This window comes from Typopeltis vanoorti, chromosome 4 (genome assembly GCF_054136105.1).
Source record: "Typopeltis vanoorti isolate ZY-2024b chromosome 4, IOZ_Tvanoo_1.0, whole genome shotgun sequence".
Lineage (NCBI taxonomy): Eukaryota > Metazoa > Arthropoda > Arachnida > Uropygi > Thelyphonidae > Typopeltis > Typopeltis vanoorti.
Window position 1 is genome coordinate 111,047,724 of NC_143552.1, and position 21,369 is coordinate 111,069,092.

At 33.9% G+C, this 21,369-nt stretch overlaps 1 protein-coding gene across 1 annotated transcript in view; it reads right to left on the bottom strand.

The window, feature by feature from the left end:
• Nucleotides 1-21,369, bottom strand: part of PolrMT (mitochondrial RNA polymerase) — a 603,530-nt gene that overhangs the window by 124,992 nt on the left and 457,169 nt on the right. Inside the window, exon 26 of the mRNA XM_090391417.1 lies at nt 9,127-9,255. Within this exon, the coding sequence (XP_090247543.1) occupies nt 9,127-9,255 (129 nt within the window). The remainder of the gene's footprint in view (nt 1-9,126; nt 9,256-21,369) is intronic.

Consider the following 21,369-nt stretch of genomic DNA (forward strand, 5'->3'; position numbering starts at 1 on the left):
CATCGATCACAGCTTCAATTCTGCTTCGGAACCTCGAACAAGCTGATGCTACAGTCTCCCTGGGAAGGGCCGCAAAAACTGTTTTAATTTTATCCATTAACTGGGCTTTTGTATTACTGGAAGTGCGATTGGTGTCTTTTTCAACTGCGCCCCATACAAAATAATCCATGGGGTTAAGGTCTGGGGAGTTTGGAGGCCAAACATTTGGACTGGTGAAGTCGTAGAAATTTTCAGACAGCAATTTTTGACTTTTCCCAGAGGTGTGGCAAGGGGCCGAATCCTGCTGCCATACATACGGCCTACCATTGGCTACCCTTGTTATCCAGGGCTTGACTACAGTTAGCAACTCCACGAACAAAGCCCGAATTCCAATGCCAGGGTTCTTCAACACCTGTTCCTGCAGATTTGCGAGGAATTCTGCTGTACGAACGCAATCAGATCGTCTGCTAGGGATCTTTCTTCTTGCTACATCCTCGTAGTCACCATTGCAAGTCTCTAGTTCATGCCTGATTGTTTTTACTGTATTCAGGGAGCATTGGGCAGCAGTCGTAATATCCTTATTTTGATGGCGGGCACGAATCATCATGATACAAGTTATTCTCTTCCATGATTCAGGTGGGTTCCAGCTATCCATCCTTTCTGACATCTTGTATATGAATGAAGAAGGGTCCAAACTTTTAAATGAAGAGAAGTGTGTGTTAATACATGTAACTTACGGAAAAATATAATTAATTATAAATATGTCAAATTTATCCCGAACACCCTGTATGTGATTCAAAAAAAAAAAGAGCAATTGATGCAAAGACAAATGCTCTCTAGTAGGTGTCCTGAAGATATGTCACTTGCAAACAGACATAATTTTTTTTTACATATAATAGGATATTTATCTTTTATCACTGATACAAAAGTAAATTTTAAGTATAGTTGTGAAAACTTTAAAAAACATGATTCGCAATCACTATTCATCACAAAAAATAAATTCCAATTTAGCAGTACAGTAGTGCAATCTTGGAAAAGCCAATGCCAACTACCCATCAACAGTAATTACAATGTAACCTTTTCTTCATCTCCCAATCACAAATACACACCTTTTATCTGGGAGTGACTTTCAGTTAACAGTCTTGCTGCACTGAATTGATCTTTATAAGGCAGCAGAATATTCACAGCAGAAGTATATTCATTTCACATGTAAATCTTATATGCATTTTTTTTTTAATGTTTAGAGGAAAATGGTGGCCAGTTTGGTGAAGCTGCACCTTTGATGATGCTATATAAACATAATATGCAGAAACTGTGTCTATGAAAAAGAGAATGGAGCAAATCCATGGTAAGGGGGGGGGGATAATCTATTAAAAGTATTAACTTTACTGGATACAATCACATATTTTTAGGATATACCATCCCAAGTGTGAGAACAATATTATAAAGTGGCATATCTGGGATTAATAAAGTGTCAGAATTACTACATGAGAGAAGTAGTGTTTTGAATGAAAAAGCATGTTTTTTTGGAGACAGAGGAGGCTATGGACCTGACGATATTTTGTGTATTTTAGTTGCTAGATGCAAAAGCCTACTCAAGACAAAGGAAAGTGATTGTAAATGGTGATCAGAATATTATTAAAAGTAAGCTTTAAAAGAAATAAGACAGAATTGTGTTTTGATAGAACTAAAATTCACTAGATTATCCTCAGTCCACTGGAGAATGGTAGAGATTGGTGTTTAAGATAATGATTATGAAATATCATGAAGCTCAGAGTCAGTGTTAGTAGTACAAATGAGATGTAGGATTTGAATGAGAAAACATCAAAAATTTTGGAGACTATGGATGTAATGTATTCATGCCAGGAAAGGCTAGAAAGTGTAAGGCAGACCAAGAAGAAAAAATCTGACTTTGAATGGAGACCAGAGTATTATCAAAAATATGTAGAAGTGAAAGAAGCACCTGTTTACAAGAAATAAAACAGGTCTATATTTTGGAAACACTGAAATTCATTTCATACCGAAACCTCCTGGAGAATAGCAAGAATAGCTGCCAATATAACAGCAAGCATATTGTGTTTAGGAGTTCCCAATTTTTTTGATCTTGTTGGCTTGGATCCTGTAATTTAGTGATTAAAACCTGAAGTCATGAAATGTGCATTAAAATGCAACATTAAAAATGAAATAGATAATATATATTTTTGAATAACATTTACTTGAAAAAATACTTAAGGAAATTCTTCAATCCTTCTTTATACTTCCAGGAAATGAACAAATGTGGAATCTTTATGATGATGTAAGAGCATATAGAGGAGCTGTCTGTTCAGATCACAGTTTAATAAGAGCAAAAGTAAAGTTAAAAACAAGAGACAAAATGTCACGTAAAAAAAAAACTGAAAAATTACTATTTTGCTTCTGACAGGATTATTTCCATAAAAAGCCATGACTTTAGTTTTCTCCATTGACATTTCTAGGCCATATTGTTGGGTCATTGTGTTTCATATCATTTAAATTATAAATTGATTTCTGCAGTTTGCTTTCAGTGCATGCCCACTGGAGCAGATCTTCAAAACCCTGTTTTTTAGAGTATTAATGGCACCTAGTTTTTGTGATGGGTGTCATTAATACTCTAAAAAACAGAGCTTTGAAGATTTGAAAGATGAACTTAAAGTTATCAGCAATACTTTTCTAAAAAATGGTTACAATCAAAACACTATTAACAAAATTCTCTACAAGACCTCAATAAAAAACAAAGATAAACCAGACTACAATAAAACTATAACCATTCCTTACATTAAAGGGACATCAGATAAAATAAACAGAATACTACAAATACAACCTCAAAGCCACCTTTAAACCTCCTGCAAAATTAAAAAGCTTACTCAACTCATCCAAAGACCCACTCCCTCCACTGGCCCACCCTGGAGTATACCGTATATAATTGTACCTGTAACATACCATATATAGGGGAAACAGGATGCACAATTCCTATTATACAAAAAGAACATAAACGACACATTAAATAGAATAACTATGGCTGTTATATAGGGTTGGTGAGATGGATAGGAGGGTGGTTGATGGAGAGATATCAGAGAGTGGTTTATTCAGGAGTAGAGTCCAAAAGATGGCCTGTGACTAGTGGTGTGCCGCAAGGTTCTGTTCTTGGACCACTACTTTTCAATTTGTTCATTAACGATATAGGAAAGAATCTGAGAGGAAGTGTTCAATTGTTTGCTGATGATGCAAAGTTGGGTAGAGCAATAATGAGCACACAGGATGTCAAAATTTTGCAAGATGATTTGGATGGTTTTGAGGACTGGGCAAAGGAAAATGGATGTCAATTTAATGTGGCAAAGTGAAGGTTATGCATTTTGGGGTGAAAAGATTAGCAGCAGTATATCACATTGGTTGAACCGTGCTCCAGGAGATTGACGAGGTCAAGGATCTGGGAGTGTTGGTGAATAGAGAGTTGAAGTTTAGGGGGCACAAAAGTGGCTAAATCAGCTCATCAAATCACTTGGTTGCTGAAAAATACTTTAAGAAGCAGAGACAAACAAGTTATTGTTCCTCTATATCAAGCTTTGATAAGACCCCATCTAGACTACTGTGCCCAGATATGGGAGCCAGGGTTTCTTCTGGATGGGGAGGAGATGGAGAGGATCCAGACGAGTGACCAAGATGATAGCAGATCTGTGGAATGAACTTTATGAGAACAGGATGAAGATTTGTGGGTTGCAGAAATTAGTTGATAGGCAGAAAAGGGGTGATATGATTAAGACATTCAAATTACTGAAGGGTTTCTATAGGATTAATTCAGAAGATATTGTTGAAAATAGGACTGGTGGTAGGAGGATTAGGGGCCATACATGGAAGCTGAGCAAGAATGTGGTTAGCAAGGTTGTTAGAGCTAGGTTTTTAACTTGGTGAGTGGTGAATGAGTGGAATAAGCTGCCAGAGTTTGTTGTGGGCGCCATGACTGTGAACGAGTTCAAGGCGAGGTATGATAGATACTGTGTGAATATCGAATAGTTGTTCTTGACATGATGTTAAGGCCTCCCTCGATGAGTCAGTCGACTCCCTGGAGTTGCCTGTAATAATAATAATAATAACTATGGTGAAGCTGGCCTTTCTGATCATGCCCTGAACACCTTACATAGAATTGACTGTTCTTTCTTTTAAGGTTACACGGTGATCAGCATTCATATTTATAAATTTAGGGACACAAAAACACACGTGTTGAACAGATTATTTTATTAATTACTAATAAAATAAAACTTGACGTTTCGAACCCTGTATCAAGGTCATCATCAGAAGGATACAAGTGTATAGGGAACCAAGCTACATGCTCTAGCCCTGTATGCCGGTAAACTAAATCTACGTCGTTAATTAATCCTTTTCCCTAGCCTGATCTCTAGTGATAAACAAATAAAATAAAATAAATAAATAAAAAATAAGAAAAAATAATAATAATAAAATAAAATAAAATAAAGAAAAAAAATTAATTAAAAAAATAAATAAATACAACTACAATAATTTGTACAGTTCTGATTGTTATAATATGATTTCCTTCAGTTGCTATTGAATGTTACAAACACTTCACCAGGTTGTCTTCTTGTAGTGGGATTTTTCTATGGCTAGTTTAGGTTGTTATACAGGCTGCAGATGGGTCCTCCACATTCTTTAAATGGTTAGGCCATCATTTTTGTTGAGATTTGTGTTTGAGCATTTCATATGACTCTTTAAATTTTCTCTAAAACCAGGTTTTGGTTCGGTGTAGGGACTTGGTATTTTTCCAATCAATTCTGTGGTATGTTCGGAGTGCATGGTCAGAAAGGCCGGTTTTTTCAAAATGGAGGTATTTAATGTTTCGTTTGTGTTCATCTTGTCTGATTGGGCAATCAGACAAGACGAAGGTCTCAACATATTGACTAAGGGAACAAACTCTATCCCTTTGTTTCTGATACTCCTAGCATTTATGTACAGACAATAATCTAGTTGCATGTTCTTTTGTATACTCTGGTCTGCAGTCTGCATGACACATTTGGTCAACTTGAAGGTCTCTATTCTTCTCTAATGCCTTATACATGCAGACATCTTTGCACACATTTGATGAGTCCGAACTGGCGAATACAAAGTCAAAATTGTCAAAATCAAAGTCAAAATCTCCTTGTCAATATTTCCATGACAAAGCCCATTCCCATCATTAACACAGTTATATAACATTGTTGCTCTTACACTCATGTTCTCACCATTGCTCCCTTTAGATCTCATAGCAGTTATTAATTTTTCTAGACTCCTAACACCAAATGCATTCAGATGTAGGTTATCCCTCTTATACAAATCCAATCTTCCCTCCAACTCACTCCACACATCCAAAAACTCGCATCCTTTCCTTCTACACAGCCAACGCATTGAATTGTTTTGTCATCATAGCCCTTCTGCTTAATTCATTTTTATCATAGAGGTAAAAGACTGACGATTTTCACTTTCTCACTCTTTACTTTCTTGTCTTCCAACTCTTTCATATCCTCTCTCATACTGAACTTATCACTAGTTAAGTCATTAGTGCCTACTACAATTATGAATTCATTTACTTTTCTTTTCTGTTTTTGAATTGATTCCTTCATATTATTAATTCTCGCTCCAGGAAAACTCAAAGTTATAACTCACTCATCAATAGCATGTTTTATTATAGAGTCACCAAACCAAATAACTTCTTTCGTTTTACTAACAACATCACTTACCTGATTTCCGTTACTTCCTGACTTACTTGTTTCTTATTTTGATGCTTAATTTTCATTTTATTTTATTCCTTTCATTACATGGTAATAAAAAATAAACAGCTAAATAAGTAAATAACATGAAAACATATTTTTAAAAAAATGACGATGTGGTATATACACATAAATTACATTATGATCAAATGTGTTTGAATAAATGAATTCTTTTTAAAAAGTTATAAGCTTCATGCAGTTTGTCAAGGTCTGCTTGAATGTATATGGCTCAGACAGATTAATAAAAACTACATTCCTTTCTCAACTTAGAAATAAAACAAGCTTTGCATTTTCCACACTTATGTGAGTCATTGGCCCTCAATAAATGAGAACATGTAAGATGACTGACAGATCAGAAGAAGGATCCACAAGGCTTAATAGCCTATATCTTGAAGTATAATAAGATTACTATTATTAGCAATGCTATTATTATTATATTGTATATAACAGAACAGTTTCCTCTCTTCTGTTTCTACACTGACTAGACTCTAAATAATTAATTTTCAGTACTTCCTGCCATGATTACTGATTAATTAAATTTGATCTTATTAACTGTCTGTAGTCTATATGGGGGGGGGGGGGGGGCAAATAGCATATAGAAAAAGTATGAGTTGACCTAGCAGCTGCATCTGCAGTCTCATTTCTCCAGATTCCAGCATGGATGAAAATCTAGCAACTGAACATCAAAATTAATTGTCTTCATTTCATACTATAATTTCAGACCATCACAAAGCACTGGATGTGGATTGTATACAGGAGAGGAGATTTTTTGAGTTTTATTTTTAGATTAGTTCAGGTTTTTGTTTTCGGGTAAAGGATGCTCCTATATTTGTTGTTAAAACAAAGAAAGCAGAACTATTCTTTAGTAATGGAGCACCCCTTTTTTTAATTTATCCAACTAGGTTACAGAGATGCTAAATATATGGGATTATCTTAAGCATAGAGATACTATGCTCAAATTATTGGTTCTTCATCTTCAACATCTAATTATAACATCTCAACCTGATCAAAGTTGTGGTCCATATACTACATAATCCTTATCTTCAAAAAATGCACACAGTTATGTCAAATTAATAATTCTTATTTAATATAATCTCAATCCTTTGTGTTCTGTGCAATTTCAGACCATTTCCTTAGTTCTGTCTCTCCCTAATTCCTTGTTCTTTTTACATGATTCCCTGTGATGATTTCCTTGCTGGTATTTCTCACAATTTCTCATATTCTATTCCTGTAATTTCCTTTGTTCATTCCACCATTTTATTTGTTTGTGTATGATTGATGCAATACATAAATATTGTTCTATCAATGTACAATTTTTTGCAATTCCTTCTAGTCTTTCTAGCCTTTTCTTTCTTTTTCCAGTCATTTCCTTTGTTTCATGGGAATTGAGTAGAGGAATCAAGGATTTTTTCCCTAAATGCACTATAACGAACCTTGTGCTATAACAAACTATTTCTATGATCCCTAGTGGTTTGCTGTAATGAGTATCTACTGCTTGCCCTGGCTTTCAGATTTCTCTTCTGTTGTTTAGGTTTCTTTCCCCCCCACCAATATTTAGTTGGTTTATATATCTCTTGCCAGCAGAATCTCCTCTTTTATTATTTTTAAGTGAATATTATTTTCCAAGGCATACCACCATAGCTCATTAATGCAGTGTTGGTAGGGAAGTGGGTGACTGCTTCTGAATTATTTTTGGATCATATTTTTCCTGAACCAATTATTTCTGTTTTTGTCAAGGTAGGTTTGAATGGCAAATTAACTAATTTGTGATATGTATTAAATTTATTTATTATCTTTGTCTTCTGAACATTTTCTGAATTTTCAACTGGTATATAATCTATTTCAGCTGTTGAGTTATTTGAAGACCACTATGTCCATACTCTTTTAGGTTCCCTATAGAAAAAGAAATTAGTTGCTATCCTTGGACATTTCAAAATCCGAAGTGCCACACTGTCCAATCGATGCCTCTTCAAATGGAAACCTCTTACCTATTGAGGAAATGAAGCCTTCCATAACCACTAGTTGAGTGCAATTGCATTCACTTATTGCAGCATCTATTAGGTTGTAGAAATCATCAACTTCACCAACAAGCTCTCATAGCAATATTGAAGTTGATGACTTCTACAACCTAATAGATGCTGCAATAAGTGAATGCAATTGCACTCAACTAGTGGTTATGGAAGGCTTCATTTCCTCAATAGGAAATGAAGACCTGGATTAAAGTCATATGAGGTATATAAAATAAAAAGCTAATTTCACAACTAAAAGTGAAGCTGATGTTATTTAAAGGTAAATGGCCATGAAATCTAAAATTAACTAGAAAATCAAATTATTGAAAAGGTAAACAAATTTAATTTTCTGGGATGGCACATACACCCTATCATGGAGAAGTAGATATTCATCAGAAAATAGCAAGATTTAATAATCTAACTATTTTCTGATGTGGACTTTAAGGAAAACACTCTGAAATAAAACTAATGGCAATATCGATGTCTTCATGGAAGTGACATGAACAAACTATGGCAAAGAGAGAGAGATTGAAGCAGATTTCATGTAGAAGAAATGAAATTTCTCCAAGGTGGGAAGTGATGAGACATGAACAGAATGAATGAAAGAATAAGGAAAACTTAAGAAGTCTGCAGTTTGCTACTTGATACCACTGCTGAATATCAAAGTGCAACCAAGCAATAAATGAATGAATCAGAAACGATTACCAAAACTTATCATGGAACATCAACTGGAAGAAGCCACAAGGCTTAAATAGCCTATAGCTTGAAGTAGAAGATGATTACTATTATTAGAAATGCTATTATTATTATATATAATACACAGCAAGGGCTATTATTATTAGGTCTGACCTTTGCTGAAAATTTTGCTCAAAACATTCTTAGTCTGTTGATATTTCCTGCTTTCTAGGTTTACAACCAGAAACCAGTCCCCCCCCTCCCAACTTTCTTTATATTTTAAATATAAATATAAATTAGCTAATTTTCTAATAGCTCAATTAATCCATCTACTCTTCTTTGCTTTTGGCAATATCAAACAAGCCACATGCACAAAAAAGTAGCAATGAAATTTCCATTTTGAAATTTGCTCACATCACTTGACACAAAACTATTTCCCCCCCCATTGAAAAAAGTTTATTTTCAGGTATAATATGAAAATTATTTTCATAATTTCATGCTTTTCCCTGAATAAATATCTTATATTCATTAATTATAAGGATTTCAATTTTAGCACTTTTTTTTGGCTTGGTAGCACAAATTATATTAATATGGTATGTTTCTAGTTTACACATTTCATTACCACATTTTTTATAGGATATGTAAAGGGCTTTTCTATATATTTTAAATATAAAGTAATATTTACTTACAAATTCAGAAAGATGTCTTTTAGATAATATATAATATGGCTGTGAAACAGGTAGGCCTAGAGGTGTAATCCATTCCACTGGCTCATCGCATTCTTTAGCAATTGAATGGGCACAAGCTGTCAACCAATTCTGTAAATGGCAACTGTATTTTTGTACAAAGCAACTATATTTTTGATACAACAATAAAAAAAGTAATTTTTGTACATAATATACAAACACTATATTTATTAACAAATTATAGTGAAATAAATCCCTCTCTCTGTATACTGTTGGCAGCATCTCGCTTGAAGTGGTCTTCTTCCTTTTAGCTTTTCCTCAACAACTGTAAAAGCAGGCAGTCATGTCTTAGGTCATATCCCAACCATTTCAGTATTCTCATCTGAATAGGTTAAGATTTTTTTTCTCTTTGCACTTTTTTTAAACTTCTCTATTTGTTCTTTTCTCCGGCCTTTTTACTTTTACATATTCTCCAAAAAATTTAAGGCCTCTTCTATGTGGTTGGATTTGCAGTTCTGAACAACATTTTCAAGTCTTATTAAAACAAATTCATCACCTTCATTTTAATAAAATGATTGAGGTAACTATTGTGTTACAGTAATAATTTCAATTTAATATAAACCAAGATAATTACCATACATTTTGATCTTTATATCAAGGTCCTACATATGTATATATATAAACAGTCGGGTCTCTTTTTATGCAGTAGATACATTACACAGAAAACCACATATAAAAAATCGCACAAAAAAGGCCTAAATTTACATTGAAAAATTAGGGATACGTTCCATAATTTTCTAAAACTGCATAAAACTGAAGCAAAGAATTAAAATAAACCTAAAATAGCATAAAAAAAAAGTTTATGAAAATTCAGGAAAATAAAATAAGAATGCCTCAGTTTGTTTTAAAGCTTTATTCCTTTAATTTTATTGAAAAGTAACATTTTTTTTTTTTGTCATCAGAATTATCATCGCCATTAGACAATATTTGGCAACATTTGTGAACTGGTGCAAAATCACTTTCATCACAAGAAGAGATAGTCAGCGCATCAGATCTGTATGGTAAAGGCAATGGTTCTTCAGAAACAGAATTAGCTTCACCCTCGTTCTGTGCTGATTTTTTTCTTCTGACAATGTAATCAGTGATTAAACTTTGCAATGATGATTTCACTAATTCTTTTATACAGCTCACGATATCCAGACATACAGTTCTTCAGCTCACATTGGAATTTAAAAGCTTGTTCAGAATTTGTGTCATTAACAAGAAAATGATTTTTCAATTTATTGTACAGTTCAAGACCTTCTCGAATTATATTTGCAGTGAGGAGGACAGGTTTTTCTTCCACTTCACTATCATTTTCTGGATCTTCGACGATATCTAAAGTTAATCGATATCCAATAATATCATCGTCACTTAAGACATTATCCACAAGCAATTCGTCTACATTCTGGCTAAATGTATCAAAACCTTCTCCACCAATTTCATGTACCAAAATAATGATTTCAGTTGATAATGTAGATGTTTGCACTGTTTGCAACACATCCAGGCCAAGCTGCTTTCTAGCAGGCATTTAGAGTTTGTGGTCTTATTTCAGCGATAGCAGATGCAACATGATTTAAGCAGTCCAAAATAGAAAATTTTTTCCAAACGTCAGTTACTGTTAATGATTCATTTTCTAGTTTATCCAATATAAATTGAAAAGTGTGCTTAACGTAATATTTTTTTAAAAGTAGCAATTATGCTTTGATCTAATGGCTGAATAATGCTTGTTGTATTGGGTGGAAAAAAACACTACCTGCACATTTGGATGTTCTAAATGCGGATGACTTGGTGCATTGTCAACAATTAATAAAACTTTAAAATTTAGGGCTTTTTGCTTCAGATATGTTTGCACTTCTGGTACAAAGCAATTATTGAACCATTCAGTAAATACAGCAGTTGTTACCCAGGCCTTTGTATTAGCCATCCAATGTACCAGCAGCTGTTTTAGATCTTTGTCTTTTAGAGCTTTACTAGGAGGGGTTTCAACATTCGATTTACTAGGAGGGGTTTCAACATTCGTTCTCTTGATGCATTGCTACAAAGTAACAATGTACTCAATCTTTGCTTGCTTTAAACCCACTTGCTTTTTTCTCAGACTTTGCGATTTAAGTTCGACTAGGCATTTTCTTCCAAAAAATCCTGTTTCGTCAGTGTTAAACACTTGATCGGGACAATATCCACCATCTTCAATAATTTTGGCTAACTTCTCTTGAAAATTTTTGGCTGCTTCTTCATTTGCTGCTGCAACCTCACCTGTAATCTTCATGTTATGAAGTGTATTCCTTTTTAAAAACCCATCCTTTATGTTTAATTATTAATTAATAAATAATGATCAATTATCAATTAATAAATAATGGTAAATTATTAATTAATAATAAAAATCAGCTAAATTTACAATTATTAATTAATACATTAATAAAAATACTGATAATTAATATAAAATAACCAAGGTGTTCCATGAAAATTTCAGGATTTGTGAACTGTTCCGTCCTAGGAAAAGTTTGGGAAACGCTGGATTACCCTATTATCGGAATGGATTCTCCTTCTGTTGGCATGCGCAGAAGTGCGAAAGGTCTCATATCTTTGGGTGTACTATACTGCATAACTTCAAATCCGCATAAAAAGAGACCCGATTGTGTGTGTGTGTATATATATATACACACACACACACACAAAAAGAAAAAAGCTGCATTATAGTACACATAGTATGCTGAAGTATCACTAATTTGGTACTTTTTTGTCAACCTTTCACACTGCTGGCATGACACCTCTGATGGAAAAAAAATTATTACCTTTAAAATTTATGTTATGCTGATGTAGCCTACTGTACTGAGGAACAGATATAGTTATCAAAATATTCATATTAATTCTGACAATATTCACACAAACCATAATTTATGTATTAAGTAATGGATGAACTTCACTGCTCACTATGAGACTGCCACCTTGCTAATTTATAGTATATCTGCTCTTAAATGGATAATTTTTCCAATCAACAGGTTGTGAATCTGATGCCCATTATGGATTTTGTTGTAAATATTTTTACGTAATAGATGAATTTCACTGCCCACTGTGAGATCACCACTTTGCTTACTGAATGGTCTGAAGCAGTTTGGAAGAAAAGTATAGAGAACCAGGTGATCTAATCTTTAGCCCACTAATGGCACTAATTTATGTAGGTGAACTTTCATGGGCATATTCACATTAACCACCCACTCAGCCACAGAGGAAGAATTATATCTGCCATCTTACACTTCATATCCATGATATATTAATGTTATCACGATGGGTACTGCAATTTAATTGTACTCTTCACATCCATGTTTTTGTTGATGGAAATATGTACCATAGTCAGTTGGTATTATTATTATTTTTTTTAAGAGGCAATTTTTATTGAATCAAGCAATATAACTAAATTCCTGGCAGGGTGTGGAATGATAAGTCTTTAGTTATTTGTTGCATTTCAAATTTGAATTACTTTCATATGGCTGCTGGATTCTCAGAAGCATGGTATACTACTGTGACTAGGATTTTGAGCTATGAAGCTGGTTTGAAACATGTTAAAACATTAGTTGTTAATAAATAATTTTATTTATTTTGTTCATGTAGTGTTGCATGTATACTATTAAAATTAATATAATCAACTGCTAACATTTTCTACATGTCAGTTATGAAAATAATTATCTTAAATTACTTTATGCTACACTGATTCAGAATACACTGGACAAGATATGTTTGCAGCAAAAACCAAAAATCTATTACTATCAGGTCTATCCTATCCTCTCCTGTAGTCCTTAATGGAAGGTTGGATCACTCATGGCTGAGCCATGAATGTCTAATGGGTGTAGAATTAGACAGATGGCACCTATCTCCTCTTCTGTCTTTGTCTATATATGTCCTATGGCTGTATCCTGTATGTTCACAGGTCCAGTTTGCCTGTTTGTGGGATGAAAAACCCCAGGATAAACTGGGGAAAAAGTCCACGCCCAAGACCGGCTAACTTGGCTATGGCTGAGGAAGATCCTTCATCTCCGACGGGAATCTAACCTAGGGCACTCCTTCCCCAGGCATATGGTTGTGAAGCACAAAGTCACTAAGTTAATCATGCGGACACTATTAGGTCTAAAATAATAAAATCTAGAAAAATCAAGGCATGGTTGATAAATGTAGTATTTAATAGTAAGATCTTAAATAACTTCAACTTTTTGGATAAAACTTGAACCAAAGTGGAAAATATCATATCTGCTAGTCAATTCAGTAAGGTCTAGTTGTTATAACAACTTTGTTAAAATTAATTTCATGTGAAGAGCCATGAGCTGTAGAGTGAACTAATAACTTTAATATACACTGCAGAAAAATTGAAAATTTTGAAGTAGAATATTCTGGGGAAAAAAAAAATGCTGACTGATTTAGCCAGAGAGCCTCGTAACAAATTTCTTTACAAAAAACACTTTATGATGGACTCAAGAAGTTAATCTTGGAAAAAAGAAATCTCATTTAAAGTTTCTGGCAAGTAAGTCAACAGAAATGAAAGAATACAGAAAAAAAATGTAAGACAGCTAAGTCATGAACTGTCATAAGATGGCTAATCAAACAAAAGTAGTAAAGTAAGGGCGAAGACTTTAGGAAGAATTTAAAAAGATAATGATCACAAAAGTAGTAAACTGTTCTAGAGGATATTCAATGAGCTTTGAAATGGAAGAATGAATCCTGTAAAAAGAATCAGAGATGATAACGGTAACATGAAAACTGCAGATATTCTAGATGTCTGAAGTAATTACTTAAAAGACTACTGAATGAAACAAGAAGCGACAGAACAGTGGGTAGAAAATATTCAAGAGGAATGCAATCAGACATATCAATACAGAATGTGTAATATTTGAGGTTTAAAACAGACAGAAATCTGAGATGTGGAAAAGAAGCTAGAGTAGTGATATCTAAAGGCTGAAATATGGAGATGGTGCTCAAATGTGATCAAGCTTGGTCAAAAAAATTGAATTCCATATAATTGAAGCAGCATAGACCTCTGAATATCTATTTCAAAAAAAAAAAAAAAAGAGAGAGATAGAGATTAGAGGAATTTCCCTTCTAAGCATTATAGGTAAGATTTATGCAAACAAACTTGAGAAGACACTAAGAAAAATTGTTACAAAAGCATTACAAGTTGAAGTCAGTAATCTGATATAAAAAGATAAGCAAAATACCCTAGATCAGAATGTGCCTTTTGACTGCAACTATATTTTTTAATTAAAAATAAAATGAAACTTAATGAAGTGATTGTATATATTTTTGATATATACAATCTTTGAAATAACGATCTTTGAAATTTGGAATGGAGATTGCAGTTAGTTATGAACAAGTATGATATTAGTGATAGGTAAAATAATAAGATGAAGTTCCACTGAATTTAAATTTAAAGCAGGTATGAATAAAGGAGTTAAAAGCATAAAAATAATACTATTAAAAGATGAGAATAAATCCAGTAATGAGTAGGTGAAGTAAAGCCATTTTGAGAAAGCTGCCATCAGAATAACTGATCTAGGGTACTCCATAATATAAAAACTTTGTTTATCGCTTTATATCACAGATCTGTATTTTAAGTTTTGTAGATCTGTAAAAGATTAATATTAATAGTGCTGTTATTAGCAACAACCTAACACAGTAGATGCCAGACCAAATGGAATCCTTTCCATCATACCTTTTGTAAGAAGGGTGGAATACATGCTTTTGTCAGGTCTGACATTCCATATCAAAGGTTATTAAACCTCACATCCCCTCTTAAGTCTTCTGACTCAAGATTTCAGATTTAATTTGCTGCCTTTACTCCTAATTCAGATGATCATGCTCATCTCTATTTATCTTTGAAAGTTGATTTTATGCAGTCTAATTAATTATCCAAACAGCGAAAACATCTTCTTTGAAGACTTCAATGTTCATAACTCACACTGGCTTCCTTTCTCCAACTTCACAGGTCAAGCTAGAAGGGAAGCCAAACTATTAATACAAGTTATTCATCAACCTACCTGTATGATAGATAATCCTTATAATTTTCCCAACACTGTAGACCTTTCTTATTCAGTTCTTCTGCTTCCAAGTACACCACCATTGTTAGCTTGCCTCTTCACAGCTGAACCATAATCTTGACTATGTCTCTTTTTCTACAGATCAACTTTCTCCCAACTAATCTCTATGCCTTTTTATTTTAATGGTCTCATTACCATTTCCACTAAATAATTAAAATGATCCTTACTGGAATGAGAGCTTTCATTCCTCAGTCTACTCATCCCCCCCCCCCGACTCCTACCATAGCCTGTTTCTTTAATATGTGTGCCAAAGCAGTCCAAGATTTGGTACACATAAAAATTTGGTACACATTCAATGGCTCAAATAAAAAAATACCCAGCTTTTATTCAGCTTACACTACATAAGAACCATAAAGCAAATCATCAACTAACCAAATGGCCAAATGTAAAAAAAAATTGCCTCATAGTATTTTCTTGGAGTAGAAAAATATGCTGTTGATGCAATAACAACATTATTCGTGTTTGAATAACAGCCCGTATATTCAGTTTATTAGCATATAGATCAAGTTTTACTGACTTGATAAGTGATTTGAACTGTTTGTGTTCATCACAGACCATACAGAAACCTTAAAGCAGCAATAACAGTTGGTTAAATATAACACTGCAATCCTATATCAAAAAGTTAAATTCATCATAAGTGAATCATTGGTACAGGAACAGTAAAATGTTAAAATATAGAGTAAAAGGACTTTAATTTGGAATAAATAATATACTAACATGGAGGGCATTATGATTTCATTTGTATTTTATGGCTAAACATCATAAAGGCTTAGAAAATTTACCAAATAGCTTATGAGAAAATTATATTCTCATATCGTATGTTAAAATTTTGAAACTATTTTTTCCAGTTGCCTATAAAATATGAATGAATCCATAATATCCTCCTTTCAGTATCTTACTAATGCCAAATTGAAGCCTCTTGGCTCAATACTTTTAATATTTGACAATTTTATTATATTTATGGAAAGCAAAAATTCAATTCTCACTTTTTAACAAAGAGGAGCCTAAACGTTTTGACATTTGTGACGTAAAATAAACAGAAATAGGGGATATTAGAAATCCACGTTTATTTCTTAGCAAATATATGTTCATATTATTTACTGACTGAATTCCGAGAATTAGAAAACACAAATTAATTTAATTTAACACACAACATGTTTCGTCAGAATGCCGACTTCTTCAGGCGTGAGAACATTAAAAGCAAACATAAAAAACATCATAAAGAAACATTGTACCACTACAATAACAGACTATGAACTGGAATTAAGTTTGAACTGAAGCTACGGTCCAGGCTAAAGCTCTATTATTAGGCATATATGAGCATGACTTCACGGGTGCGCCAGTATCCGATAGTAGAGCTATGTGAGTCTGCGAAACTATAACTAAGGTTACTGTTTATGTGAGAAGAGTCTAGGATAATTTCTTTGGATTCAACTATGCGGCATGCTACTTCATCATGGCATATATGAATGTTTGATGTTGTATTCCAGTCTATTTCGTGTTGGCGGCCTTCATTATTTGTGTTCACTGAGAAGAGGACATGGCTTGAGAGGGTCTGGTTCTACTATAAGTGATGTCTCTCTGATGTTCTTCAAGATGAAGGAGGATGGACTTCTCAGTTTGGTCATAACATGACTTCCCACAGTCACATAAGATTTTATATACACCTGAAACTAAAAATGGTTGTGAGCCTGTTTTGGTTGGCTTAGAATTGATCTGAGTTTAGGAAGAGTGGAAAAGCATGTTTTCATGTTAAATTTTTTCAAAATTCTTCTTAGTTTCCAGGAGAGCGAGCTGATGTATGGTAAAGAGATATAACCCTTGGGGCTGTCCTGTGTCTCTGTATCAGTATAGTTGTTTATTGATAGTTTCTGAAGAGTAGCCATTATTTGTGAAGGTTCTTTTGAGATGTACTTCACTTTTTAGCTCCTCCTCATCTGACAATACAGACCTGGCATGATGAGCTAGAGTGGAGATGATACCTAACTTCTGTGCTGGATAGTGGTGCGAGGACACATGTAGGTATATCTCTCTCTCTCTATATATATATATATTAAAGATACCAAGAAATTTTATCATCATCAAATTGCTGTCTTGTACTCTCAAGGGGTGAACAGGATATTATGATAGTACTGCATGAAAAATAAACATCATTACTAACTTCCTATCTACAATTTTACTCCAAATCAGTGTTACTTGTCAAGACTCCAACATTATCAGATCTTATATTTCTGTCTTCTAAGGCACATTTTACTGTATCAAACCACTTATATCTTTACATCATTACTAACTACTTCCTATCTACAATTTTACTCCAAATCAGTCTGTTACTTTATCAAGACTCCAACATTATCAGATCTTATATTTCTGTCTTCTAAGTCACTTTTTACTGTATCAATCCACTTATATCTTGGTCTTCCTCTGAGTTGTTTTGCTGCCAACCTGGCAGAGAACACTTGTTTTACTAATCTTTCTTCGTTTATTCTGTTCAAGTGACCATACTACCTGGCATTAGCTCTGCTAATGGATTCCTGGATGCTGACAATGTCAAGTTCTTACCTAATATCTTCGTTTTTAATATGATATTACCATTGATACCATCTATTCACACCCCTAATTTTTCTCAGGACTCTCATATCTGCAGTCTCCAGTCTTTGGTCAAGGGTTATATTTCTAACCCAGGTCTCAGAGTACTCTCTCTCTCTCTCTCTCGTATTCCATATAAATTTATTCAGCTTATTTTCACCATGCCAGCTTTACTGATTCTGTTGTCTATTTCCATATTTAATTTACCATCTTCACTAAAAATCATGTTTAAGTAGCTGAAAGGTTTTACTTGTTCTATAGGTTCTCCATTCACGATGTAGTTGATATTTTTAATGCTTCTGCATACTTTCATTGTCTTTGTCTTGTTATTGATGACCTTCATAACCATATCTACCACAACAGTTATTCAATTTAGTCAGGGAATCTTGCAGACTTGTAGCGGATTTTTTAGAAGTATAACATCATCCGCATAAAGCAAAGAGCGGACATTAACATCTCCAATTTTGATATCGTGTTTAATACCACTTTCCTTCATAATGTGATCCATATAGATAATGAACAACAGAGGGGATAATGTATATCCTTGTCTGACACCAGATATAACATTAAACCATCATCCTGTACTTCCTTCAATTCTAACTGTTGACTTACAACTCAAATAGAGACTGCGTATTGCGGGATATAATGCCCCATTGACACCATATAACTGTAGAATTTTGAATAGCTTCTCTCTCTCTCTCTCTTGGCACCTTGTCATATACCTTTTCCAGATCTACAAAACTTATATACAGATCTTTGTTATATTCTATATGTTTTGTCAACTATTTGTTGTAAAGTGAAGATCTGATCCTGACATCCTCTATTTGGCCTGAATCTAGCTTGTTCTTCAGCGAGCTTCTCTTCCAGAACCCTCAACTGTTTCTCAAGTATACTTGCATAAATCTTACCAGGAAACTGAGTAGAGAAATACCTCTGTAATTCTCACATTCAGTTTTATTTCCCTTTTTATATATGGGTACAATGAGGGCTCTACTCCAATCATCTGGAATTCGTTCCTCTGTCCAGGCCTTCTGAAATATGCAGTGTAAAAACTGTAAGACTTTTATATCTCTATATTTGAGCATTTCTGGTCGAATATCATCTATCCTGCTGCCTTTTTACATTTCAGGCCTTTGATGGCTTTATTTTATTTCAAGTACGGATATGAATTCCTGACTGCATGCCTGTTGGGTGTTTCTTACCACTGTGCTATCACTGCTTGTTTCATTTAGTAATTTTTTTGAAGTAATTACTTCATACTTCAAGGATATTTTTTTCTCCAGTTTTCATGTCACCTTTATCATCTCTAATTCCTTTTATAGCACTCTTTCCTCCATTTCCGAGCTTCAACAACCTCCATAGTATTTTGTCATCTTCTTGTTATTTATTTTCTATCTTCTTACCAGTCTTCCCATTACTTTTGTTTAGCTAGTTTTACACAGTGTTTTTATCTTTCTTATATTTGTCTCTGTATTCTCTAAGAACACTTATAACAAAGCTGACTTATTTGCCAGGAACTTTTGATATGCTTTCTTCTTTTCCTTCACTGCTTCATTAACTTCCTGTGTTCATCATGGAGTTCTGAATTTTCTATCCTTGCAGACAACCTCAACACATGCCGCTCTGGCTGAATCAATCATTATTTTCTTCGGGACTTGCCACTGAATCTCCAAGGTTTGATTCCTGTTCTCAAACTCTTTCATTTTTTCTTCAATAATCTTTGTGTATTTTAGTCTACAGTTCACATCTGAGAGCTGCTCAACTTTTATTAGCTTTAAAACTTTCTTACATGTTATTCTTTTCAATATGAAATTCAATTTTATCCTGTTCAAGACTAAATAGTGATCACTTCCAATTTCAAATCCTCTGTACACTCTGGTGTCCTGCACCAGGGAGAAAACAACATTCTATCAACAATAACATAGTCAATGAGACTTTTCTTATTCCTTGCCTCTTCTCTCCATGTGAATTTGTGCACATTTTTATGTTGGAACATGGTGTTAGTAATAACCAGTCCATGTCCTGAGCAGAAATCCAACAGATATTTGCCATTATTATTAGCTTTGCTCTTTTCACCAAATTTTCCCAAAATATTTTTGTATGTCTCACAATCATTTCCTACTCTGCTATTTAGATCCCCAGCAAGGACCAACTTTTCCTTTTTCATTGTGTAAGTTGCTTTTTCTAAAGCCTCAAAAAATTCCTCCACTTCTACCTTAGTGGAACCTTCTGTGGGACCATAGGCACAAATGTCTCATTGTCCAGTTCCCCATTCTCATATTTGCCCACATTACTCTACTTAAGACTGACTGCCATTCAAGAAGATTAGCCTCGTATTTTGTGTTGAATACTATGGCTACTCCTTCTTTTCCTTGATTGTCATTGCTTGAATATAACATTTTGCATTTATTGCTCAGAAAGATATCACCAGTTTTTGTTTTTTTTTGTTTCAGTCACCCCTATTATGTTGATCTGGTAGTTATCCAATTCCTCAGCTAACTCTATTTCTTTGCCATTCAGGCTTCTAATGTTGATAGTACTGATCTTGAAATCTGGTGGTGTTGAGTTGGAATGTGTTTCATGATTTATTCTAGTAGCTGACTTTTCATTGTTTGCGCTGGTTCCCTGGCGAAAACCATGGGGGTCTTATTTAACCAGGCGAAGTCCCAGCCGGCTTGAAATTCTGTCATGTTGTACCATTATTTTAAATTGTGGTTTAAGCCAATCAGAATAATAAAACTTTGAACTCATTAAAATATTTTATCAGATTTTAGCATTTTTTTTTCTCCAAACATGTTTATAAAATTTAATTCAATATGCTTCAGCCAAATTTCAAATCTAATATTTGTTATTCAATTATTTGGTCAAATCATTGGAACATCTTTAATCATAATGCATCTATGACAAAAACTGTTACTAGAGTATTAAGTAATTTAATTTCATTCTCTCCTGAAGAAGTGCTAAAAGCACACAAAACAAAGTTTAAGCGATTAATTGTGATTTTGTATACCATGTGGTAAACATATTGGACATTAACTACCTCCTTAGAAATACTCAACTCTGTGTCCAGAAGAGGATACAGAGCCACTGCTGACATCCACATACCGTTTGCCTTCCTAACTTATCAAACCAACTTCTCATCCTCTTCTTATCCTCTATATCCCTGTCCCCTTATTTTTGTATCTTTATTTTTTTTTTATTCCCTATATTGCTCTGTTTTTTAACAGCCTGCTCCATACCATCTTTATGAAATGAATATTCCCAGTTCTTCAAGAAACACATTATAAATTCCTTCTCTCTTTACTCTCTCTCTCTCTAACATTTGCCCACACACATAGTACTGCTGTGTTATAAGTTTTGTGATCTCTCTCTCTCTCTCTCTCTCTCTCTCTCTCATGTGATAGGTTGAGTTTGAACAACTCTGTAGATGTCATTTCTCCACTTGGTAACTCAGACTATACCGTCATTCTTTTAGTGTAGAACACCTGGCTATTCTCAGTCATGCATCCTTTGGCATTACAAAGGTACTGTGTGA